This window comes from Phascolarctos cinereus, unplaced genomic scaffold, assembly GCF_003287225.1.
Source record: "Phascolarctos cinereus isolate Bilbo 61053 unplaced genomic scaffold, phaCin_HiC Scaffold_1;HRSCAF=81, whole genome shotgun sequence".
Taxonomy (NCBI): domain Eukaryota; kingdom Metazoa; phylum Chordata; class Mammalia; order Diprotodontia; family Phascolarctidae; genus Phascolarctos; species Phascolarctos cinereus.
The window spans coordinates 98,807,460-98,817,961 of record NW_027555514.1 but is presented as its reverse complement, the minus strand read 5'-3'; the positions used below and the strand labels follow the sequence as shown (position 1 = coordinate 98,817,961).

General features: G+C 40.9%; 1 protein-coding gene and 1 long non-coding RNA gene across 2 annotated transcripts in view; one reads left to right on the top strand and one right to left on the bottom strand.

The window, feature by feature from the left end:
* The window catches only part of ARHGEF5 (Rho guanine nucleotide exchange factor 5), a 27,495-nt gene extending 25,745 nt beyond the window's left edge, over positions 1–1,750 (top strand). Inside the window, exons 13-15 of the mRNA XM_020998129.2 lie at positions 54–124; positions 630–734; positions 1,076–1,750. Coding sequence (XP_020853788.1) covers positions 54–124; positions 630–734; positions 1,076–1,233 — 334 coding nt within the window. The 3' untranslated portion in view covers positions 1,234–1,750. The remainder of the gene's footprint in view (positions 1–53; positions 125–629; positions 735–1,075) is intronic.
* LOC144456901 (uncharacterized) overlaps positions 1–10,502 on the bottom strand; it is a 12,495-nt gene extending 1,993 nt beyond the window's left edge. The window contains exons 1-2 of the long non-coding RNA XR_013486114.1: positions 9,875–10,502; positions 5,722–5,813 (exon numbers count right to left, since the gene is read on the bottom strand). This is a non-coding gene — a long non-coding RNA (uncharacterized LOC144456901). The remainder of the gene's footprint in view (positions 1–5,721; positions 5,814–9,874) is intronic.

Here is a 10,502-nt window from a genome sequence, read left to right as displayed (position 1 = left end):
CCTTAACCCTCTCATGTTCCAGATGGAGTTGTGACCCCACTTTCTTTTTCCAGGAGTGAAAAGCTTCGCTGGATCTCAGCGTTAGCTCTTCCAAGAGAGGAGTTGGACCTCTTGGAATGTCATGGTAAGGATAAGGGGGCTGGTGAAAGCTGGAGAGAAATAGAGGGAGGAGGGAAGAAAGAAGTGGGAACAGAGCCAGAACTGTCACTCAGGTATAAGATGAACCCTGGTTGTGGGGTGAGGAAAGAAGAAAATGAAAAGACACTCCTAAAGCAAGAAGATTGGGGCAGGAGAGAGATTCAAGATCCCTGGAGGTCAGGCAAGGCCTGGTGACAGCAGTTAAGAAAGGGAAAATGTCTGTCATTCCAACTGCTCTCAGATATAGCCCATTTAAGAAAGAGTAAAGAAAAACCACAGTCAGGACTGATTCTGAGGCATGGCTATAAGTCTTGTCCTCCTTCCTGTTTGGCACATTTCTTTAATGGGAGGAAGGAAGGAGGCATGCTGCTGATGGTTGGGCAATGACTCAGGGAAGGAGCCTCAGGGGGAAGGCTCAACCATCTTTGGTCATCTCTGTCACAATCGCCTTTTTTTTTTTTTGCCTCCTCCACACTTTCCCTGTTCTCTAGACTCCCCACAGGTTCAGTGTCTACGTTCTTATAAACCTCGAGAGAATGATGAGTTGGCACTAGAGAAAGCAGATGTGGTGATGGTGACTCAGCAGAGCAGTGATGGTAAGAAGAATGGGTATGAAGGAGGATAAGGGATAGAGGGAGAGGATTGTTCATGGAGAAGGTTTACTAACAGCTAAGAGAGTTGTAAACAGAGATCATGCTAATAAGAGAGGCTTTTTTTTAAATGCCTGAGGACTTATTATCACTGAACAATATTGTTGTATTCAGGCTGGAAGAGTGGGTGGGGAGGGGTAAGGATGATTCACCTTGTTGGGTGGCCTCCATTTCAGGAAACTCTGTGGTTGAGAAAAAATTCCAGGTCTGAGACTGAGGGAGAGGCTGTCCAGGTGATTCCTCTCCCCAACACCCACATTGTCATCCCTCCCCCTTTCTCCCACCAGGTTGGCTGGAGGGTATGAGGCTGTCAGATGGGGAGAGGGGCTGGTTCCCTTTGTCACATGTGGAGTTCATCACCAACTCTGATGTTCGAAAGCGGAACCTGTCAGAGGCACATAGAGTCAAGACTGCCAAATTACAGCTGGTCGGACGCCAAAGATAACTGCTACTCAGGGGCATCCCCTTGGGCCTATGGACGTGATACTTCTATGGAAGGGAGCAGTCAACTGCAGCACTGTAACAGAACCTGTCTGAAAACAAAAATCAGCAAGCTGGACATAAGCTTCAAACCTTCCACTCATTGCCCATTGGTGCATGCATGCAAGCATGCATATGCACACACACACAAACACACACACTCACTATAAAGATATAGGGCAAAGGGATTTGGGGTGGGGCCTGGACTTTGGGAACCATTTCTTTAAGGAAATGTAACTATCTGGGAGATCTACCCTGGAGCCTGAGCCAAGGGGCTCCACTTCTATGAAATTTACCAGTTCCCGTTTTGATAATTTGGAGCTGGAGTTTCAAATACTTTGTTCCAAACTCCCTCACTTCTTTCGCATTCCTTTCCTTTGGGAACCAGCATTGGGAAGGAGATTAAGGTGCCTCTAGAGATGGTGCCTCTGTGGAAATGTGAGGGGATAATCTCTCACTCTAATAAACTTGGCACTTTGAAATTTTTCTTCCCATGCTCCTTAGCACTCAGCATTGTTCATAACATGGCTGGACTTCAGGGAGGAATCCAGGTTCAGCTGGGTCTGGGTGCCATGAAGGGCTGTCTGTAGACAGTGGGCGTCGATTCTTGCGGCAGCTGTTGGTTCTTGCCTTGATGCCACTCCCCCAGGGATCTGGGCAGACTCACTCTTAGCTTTGACCTCAGGAATGTACCTGTTTCTGGATCTTGTGCCTCTTCCTGTAATGAGTTATGCCAGCAACACACTCCAGTTCTGAGGCCCGTGTTCTTGAGTGCACCAGTAAACTATACTACACACCATGAGGGTTATGTCGTAGTGTAACAGAATATCTGAGTGTGTTGGGAATTCAATGATCCTCCAGTTCACTCTTCCCTGAAAGATGAATGACCTTTATAGGATGAATGAATCAAAAATATTTATTAAGTGCCACTATTACATGTCAAGCACTATGCTGAGAGCTAGGGGTACAAATACAAAAATGAGAGTCCTTGCTTTCATGGAGCTTACATTCTGATGGGGGTGGAGTGGGCTGGATAACACTGTGGCCAGGGAAGGAAGTAATGATAAGTGGAACAATAGGACAATCTGTTGACTTGTTCTTTCCCGAGGCAATCGTAGTGTTAATTTGATTACCTTTCTTGGAGCAAGAGGTGGTAAAAAGGGAGGGAGTAGTGAAGACCATACCATACAGCTGTAAGCTACTGAGTTGAAGATGGCCCTAGTGAAGATGGGACCTTTAGTTCCAAGGTGTCTAGAGCTGAGTTGCTTAGCTTATCTCAGGCATGATTTCTAGTGATATGGTTTGGAGGGTGGAGCAGCAGGAAATAAGAGTAGCAGGAAATAAAATGTCCTGACTAGTAGCCAAACAGCCTCTTCTTGAGGACTTTGAATGACAGTAAATACCATCTATTAAAGTAGGCTATTTGGTAGGATACACAGATTTCTGTTTGAGGTTTTAGCAAATATGTTCCTCATTCACCTAATCTATAATTATTACTTTACATACATTTTAAATAGAGTTCTCTAGTGTTTCCGTATATCATGGCATCATAAAGAGAACACTGGATCAAAAAGAAATCTGGCTCTAGTCTTGTGTGACCCCAAACCAGTTATTTAATGTCTTTGGGCCTCAGTTTCCTCAAATGTTAAAGGAAAGTGTCAATTTAGTAGGAAGAATGAGGCGCTTCAGGTAATGGAGATAAGGAGAGGTAGGAGGGAGCAAACACCACGCATCATGTCAGGGGATTCCTGGAAACACCTGCACCAGGGTTTGGGGGACTAACTGAGGAATAGGAGGCTGATTGTACTGGCATTTCTTCAGTGGGCTGGGTGGGAGCTGCAGTTGACCATGTAATTTAGGAGAGTCAGTGAGAATAAAACTGATATATTCTTCATCATAGATGAAAGAAAACTGGAAAGGAGCTTGCATAGTCCAAACCCCTCATTTTTCAGATAACAAAACAGGCACCAGAAATTTCAGTGACTTGGTCACACAACTAGTAAGTAAAAGAGGCAGGATATAAACTCAGTTCCTCTGACTACAGAGCCCCATGCTACTCTTTCCACTGTACCAGTCTGCCTCCCTGTCAGACTGGCCATTCCTTGCAATAGAGTGTAGAGTGGGTGATTGCAAGCAGAATTTCTATTTTTGTCTAGAGAAGATGCAGTGGCAATCTCCTAGTATTGCAAGCCTAGGACTTTCTCCCATTTTGCCTTTATTGTGTTATATGTGTGGCCAGGTAGGGAGTAGGGAGGGGTCGGTTTTTGAATTGCCAAGGGTCATGGTATATAACCTAGAGTACACATATCCCAGGATGGGAAGAATAAAAATAAGTTAAGCTTCTTTCCAAGATGCCTCTCTTAGCTGCCCACCTGAATTCTGTTAGCTGAACTTATTCCTTACTTCCTGTTTTTAAAGAAGAGAGGCCCAGCAGCAGGTACGGGATATGATAGTAACAGAATTTAGACTCAACAATATCTAAGGTCTCTTCTAACTCCAAGCCTCTATGATTCTGTGGCCCTTTGTAGCTTTCATTGCCAAATGAAGAGTTCCAGTCTTTTCAAACTGTCCTGAAAATGGTTCCACCCCCTTGAGCAATTTCTTTGCCCTTCTCCGGACATGATAAAGCTTTGTTATGACTTTTATGATTTATGGTGACCAGAGCCACATTCCCAGGATAAATGGCATTGTATGTGGATAGGCACAGGAACTGGATCTGTAATTTCATTGACATAGGGAACACCCAGGGAGGGAATTCCCTGTACCACATCAGGCTGGCAGCTTTTCTGCAATTTACTGTCCCAGAGAGTTGCCTAGGGGCACTGAAAGATTGAGTAACTTACCCAAGTCACACAGCCAATACATAAATGAGAGACAGGACTTGAATTCAGGTCTTCTTGGCTTCAAGACTAGTTAGATAGAGATCTACTATGATGTACTGCCTCTGTTGAATTTTTTTCCAGCATTATTTTCAACACCCTCATGCTACCTCATGCTACTATGGGAAGTGTTCTTAATTAAGAGTCAGAGAGCTTGGATTTGAATTTTAGCTGCTTGGTGTCTGTGTGACCTTGGCTGGCTCAGTTTACCTCTGTGGGCTCCAGTACCTCAAGGTAGAGGCTAAAGTACTTGGTCTTTAAAATCCCTTCTAACTCGAAAGCTCTGATTCTATGATCTTGTTACTGCGACTTTCAATACCACTATCTACAAACTAGGTTACACATTTAGGCCCAGAAATCTTAAATCTGAAGAGTACTTGTAGGCTCATCTCTGTTCTAGAGTGGCTGTTTTTTTGTTTGATCACTAGATTTCCCTATGACAAAGGGGGAATGCTTAGACCCAGAGCATGGATCTTTTTCAGAAGTGAGGAATCTATTGGGGAGCTGAAAAGTTGTTGGGTTTTTTCCTTGTTAACGTGTGACTTTATAACAAAATCTTATAATGACAATAACAATGATGATCTTGAATTTTCCTTCAAAAGAGACTAGCCTAGAGATTAAAAAAAAAAGACATCTATCTTAATATTTATGAGCCAAATTCCCTAGTATGCTCCAAAGATGAATAGGGACTTAAAATATCAATTCCTACTAAGCAGACTGGCAAAGAATCTCCCTTTGGATGTCTGTGTCTCTTCTGATTGTTCTCAATATCTTCTTATAACAAAATTTCTGAGAAACCTCATTACAGTTATTGATGAGGTGGGCAATCATTTCAGAATCTCAGTATATTGGAAGGCACCTCAAAGGTCACCTAGACCAGCCCATTTCTGAGTAAGAATTGCCCTGACAAATGATCTGTCAGTGTTTGCTTGGAGATGTTGACGTAGGAAAAACTGCTCTGTGCCAAGGCAGCCCATTCTATTTTAGGATAGCTCTAAAAGTTAGGAAATTTCTCCTGACAGCAAGGTTAAATCTCTGTCTCTGCGACATCCATCTCCATTGCTCTTCATTCTGCCATCTGGGACCAAACAGAACAAGTTTGATAATCCTTCGTAGAATCCTGAGCCTCTTTGACACAAAGCAGCCTTCCAGAAAGGGACATGGACTCTTGTCCTGGCTTAGCCACTAACTCATTGTGTGATGCTTAGTCATAGCATCATGGCATCAGAGAGGTAACTCTGGGACGCGCATAGAGATTATCAAGTGGTCAAATCACTTAATCTCTGGGCCTCAGTTTCCTCATGTCCTCATGTGCAAAATTAAGGGTTAGACTAGTTCAGGAGGCTCTTAACCTTTTTTGTGTCATGGACTCCTGAAGCCTATAGATCCCTGCTTAGAATTATACTTTAAATAAAAGGAAATGCTAAATTTCAGTGAGAAGTTAGTATAAAGATGCAATGTTTCATTTTTTTTTCCCCATCCAAGACCTCATGCATTCTGAAGTGTACCTCTGGAACTCTTGGTAGAAATACTACTTTAAGTAATCTTCATATCATTATCTTGAGCCTTTTTACCATTTTTGTCATCCTACTCCAGACACATTCCAGATTTTCACTCTTTCTTCAAAGGTGGCACGCAGAACTGAACACAGTACTCCTCATGTAATCTGACCAGGGCAAAGGACAGAGTAACAGTCACCACCATAGTTCTGGATACTATCTCTCTCTTAATGCATTATATATAATATATGATATAATGTCATCATATTAACTTTTTTTTTGGACTGTCATGATTTTTTAGATAAATTGCTATTAGCCACACTTCTCCCGTTTTGTACTTATGGAGTAGACCTTGGAACACAAATATATGACTTTGCATTTATTCCTATTAAATTTAACTTTATTCTTTTTAGCCCAGTGTTGGATACTGACAATGTCATTAAACTTGTTAGTGAGCTTTCCGAACTTTGTATCATCTGTGAATTTGATAAGCATACCATCTATGCCTTCATTTGAGTCATTGGATGGAAATGTTAAACAGCATAGCACTAATCATTGATCCCTGGGGTACTTCATTGGTTACCTCCTTCCAAATTGACATTGAAAACTTGAAAACTACTTTTGGGTCCAGCCATTCAACCAGTTTAAATCCACATTAACTGCACTATTGTCTAGCTCACATCTCAACATTTTTTGTGTGTAAGAGTAGAATGAAAGTCTTCGTTAAATGTTTGGCTAAAATCACACACCTGCTTGGCTAGTCTAGTCAACTGTTATAAAGGGAAACGAGGTTAGTCCAGCATGCCTTGTTCTTGAAGCCAAGTTGGCTCTTTACGATCACCATTTCCACTTCAAAATGTTAACTAAATATCCATTTAAATGATATATTCTAGAATTTTGCCAGGTACCAAAGTCAAGCTAATTGGCCTATAGTTAGTAGTCCTAGTCTTTTCCTTTTTTTTTTTTAACTGAGACATCTCTGATTTCCTCATCCAGTAGTGCTTTCCTGCCCACCACAATCTTTCAAAGATTTCTGACAGTGGTGGGCAATCACACCTGCCAGTCCTTTCAGAAGCCATGTAGTTCAGCTGATTTGAACCCAAGGCAAGCAAGGTACCCTTATCATTCTCCTTGTTAGAATTCTCCCCCTATCAATAAGAGTTGTGCAGCTCAGTAATAGTTTGGCATGTGCTTATTCAATTACACTAGTCTCACCACTCTGGAAGATAAAATTGTGCTTTCTAAGATATTTTGCCAACTGAATTTTAGACCATGACTGCTTTTTTTCTTCCCACCTGACTTTCTTTTCCAATCAGTTAAGTTTCAGAGGATGCTGTCTGTCTACTTGTCAAACATGCTACAATTTTCTAGTAAGTAAAGAAGAGACCTGAATAAATTCTATTACATTCTCATTGTTTTCTCTATGGGTTAAGAGGTTTTAACCCTTAATTTGATTCAACAAACTTAGGAATTTGATTCAACAAACATTAGTTAAATGCTTACTCTGTTTTTTTGTTTGTTTGTTTTTTTTGGCTAGGCAATGGGGTTAAGTGACTTGCCCAGGGTCACACAGCTAGTAAGTATTATGTGTCTGAGGCTGGATTTGAACTCAGTCCTCATGAATCCAGGACTGGTGCTCTATCCACTGCACTACCTAGCTGCCCCAAATGCTTACTCTGTTGAAAGCACTGGGAATACAAAATTGGGAAACACCATGCTCCCTAATCTGAAACAGTTCCGAAACTGGTAGAGCAATAGCACAAATATTATAAGTTTAAATATGTTCAGTGGGAGCAAGAGGGAAAACAATACCTAAAAGATATGGAGAGTATGGATCACTTCTATCTAAGGAGATCAGCAAAGCCTTTCTGGAGGAATTGTTGCTGGAGTTGGGACTTGTAGGAAGGGAATAATTTCAACAGGCAGAAACATGAAAGAAGTCTGTTGCAGGCATGAGAGATGGTAGGCCCATTGTAGAGGCAGAAGAGAGCAAAATGTGACCACAGGATGACTGGTAGAGAGTAGGAAGAAAAAAAGACTGCATATATTTGGAAAAGATTCTTGAGGACCATGAGTGCCAGACTCAGTTGTTATTGTTGTTGTTACTGATGATGATGATGATGATGATGATGATGATGATGATGATGATGATGATGAAATAGGGAGTCAGTTACAGTTTTTGAGTAGAGGAGGGATATAATAAGATCTACTCTTCAGGAAGATTACTTTGGCAGTAATCTGAAAGGTGGTTTAGAGAAGAGGCTGGATTCAGTGAGATCACTTCCAGGGCTTCTCAATCGTGACCCTCTGAGTGCTTCTTATACTGTGAATGGCAACCCCAGGTCATGACCCACAGATTAAGAAGCACTCTAGAAAAGTAAACTAGGGTGGTGGATGTGTAAATGAAGGGTGGAGACAGATTTGATTGAAATTTTAGAGGAAGAATTGACAAAGCATGGCAATTAAATAAATGTATGAGGGGAAGAGAATAGATGAAGAGAACTCGAAGGTTTCATACTGAGTCACTTGGAAAATATTTCTAGTTTACCAGAAACAAGGAAGGTAGAAGGAAGAGGAAATGATGAGTTCAGTTCTGGATATGTTGAGTTTCAGGTACTGGCAGCATACCAAGTACTGAAATCTAGTTAGAAATGTAAGATTAAATTTTGGAGATTAGGGGATATAGGGATATATAGTTATCATGGAACTAACAACTGGGGCCATGGTAGTCAAAGAGATCATTAAGGGAAAGAATAAAGAGAGGGAAAAGAAGGCCTCTTCTTTACCAACAGGCCCTTATGGATTAGAATTAGTTATTTACTAGGAGTACGTGCCTATAAACAACCATGACCCATGTATTTTTCATAGTACTATTGGTTTTTGAGTTGGGTTATGACAGATTGTTCAAAGCCTAAAAGCCAATAAGAGCAATTTAGAGAATTATTTTTGGTGTAGTGAAAAGTTTATTGGATACAAAATCAAATAATCTGGATTTGATTCTTTACCATGGAGTAGAAAGCAATCTGAATTTGAGATAAGTAGGCCTAATTCAAATCCTGGCTCTGCTACTTACTGATTATACACCTTTGAGCAAGTCATTTAACCATTCAGGTAAGATCTTAGGTCATGAAATTTGGAATTGGAAGTATTAGCACAATATCCAAGTTTTACAGATGAGGAAACTAAGGGCCAGACAGAGGAAGTCGTGTAGCATTTTTCTTTAAGTCCATTCAAAATGTATTTTTAATCTACAAAATTAATTTGCACTTGTGCCAAATCACACAGCCTCAAAAGGCATATATGTGTATTATTTTTATATTGTATATACATACATCCATACATGTATATAAATATATGCATACACATATCCCAGTGACTTGGCTATTCACTTAGTGTCGATTACGAGTTAAGAGATATCATTCTGAACTTCCTTTTCTGAATTATTCCTAATAGTATTAAATGAGACTCCTTCCAGTATTCATCCTTGGGGCTGAATACTCACTCAATTTATACCAAGAAATGTTCTGGCTTTTCCCTATCCTTCCTTTTTTTTTTTTTTTTTTTTTTGGTGAGGCAATTAGGGTCTTGCCCAGGGACTTTCCCAGGGTCACACAGCTAGTAAATGTCAAGTGTCTGAGACTGGATTTGAACTCAGGTCCTCCTGACTCCAAAACCAGTGTTCTATCCACTGTACCACCTAGCTGCCCCTTTCATTTCTTATTGTTAAGCCATTTCCATATCTTTAATCCATGACAGTACACTGCATAAATGAAGTGCACTGGCTTTGGAAATTTAGCAAAAGTTTCTGAAAATATAAAATCATATAACTGGAAGGGACATCAGCAGTGATCAAGCCCAGCCTACATCTCAGAAGGAATCCTCACTATAACATACTAACACCTATTCGAGCGGAACAGAGGAAAGTATCCTAGCTTTGGGCCTGAGAACCCAAGTTTAAATTCCATCTCATGCTTACTACCTGTGTGACTTTGGGCAAGTCACATAAGCTGCTTGGGACTGTTTCCTCAACTATAAAATAAGTAAGTTGGCTAGATGATCTCTGAAGTATCATCCAGCCTTAGATTTATGATCTGTGAAGACCTCCAATGAGGGGGAACACATTATCTCTGGAAGCAACACATTCTACTTTTAGGTAGCTTTAATTACTAAGAAATCTTTCTAAATCTATTAAATCCACGTGCTACCCATTGTCTATTTGTACACTTACCCTTTGAAAGGACTCATAGCTTAGTCATGCGTTATTCAGCTTTTCCTCCAATAGCCTGGATTCAGATGTGACTCTCCAGTTTTCAGTTCACAGGGTTCTTTCCAGAAATCTTACAAATGGTCAGACTGGTGAGACATAATCCTCTAGCACAGTAGCCACTTGTAATAGCAAATTATAGCTTTTGTACAAGTGACAATTTCCACTGCCACTCAAGTTGCCAAACTCTAAGGCCACTTCTGATTATCCTGCAACAGTGTTCTCACGGTTTTAGATAGCAGGTAGACCCTTGATATTAAGGACAAAAAGTCACATGACTACTGTGCTATGTAGTATTCCCACAGTACTGCATTATTCTATGAGAGAAATTGAGGGTTTAAAGGCCAATGAAACGAATATTGAAGTATATGGAATCAATGACCTATGGCCTACTTGACAAGGTATAGGACATTCTATGCATTTCCAGCTCCTTGATCTAGTACTCCTGAGCAGTTCATTTTGAAAGGCACTGTGGGATTGGCAGTCTCCATAACACCTTCCTTGATAAAGACTGAAGCAGAGAATTCTTTCAGCCTGTGAAATTTGTAGGAGCTACGCAGAGAAAGGTCTCAGGAAGGGACAGGCAAGTGAT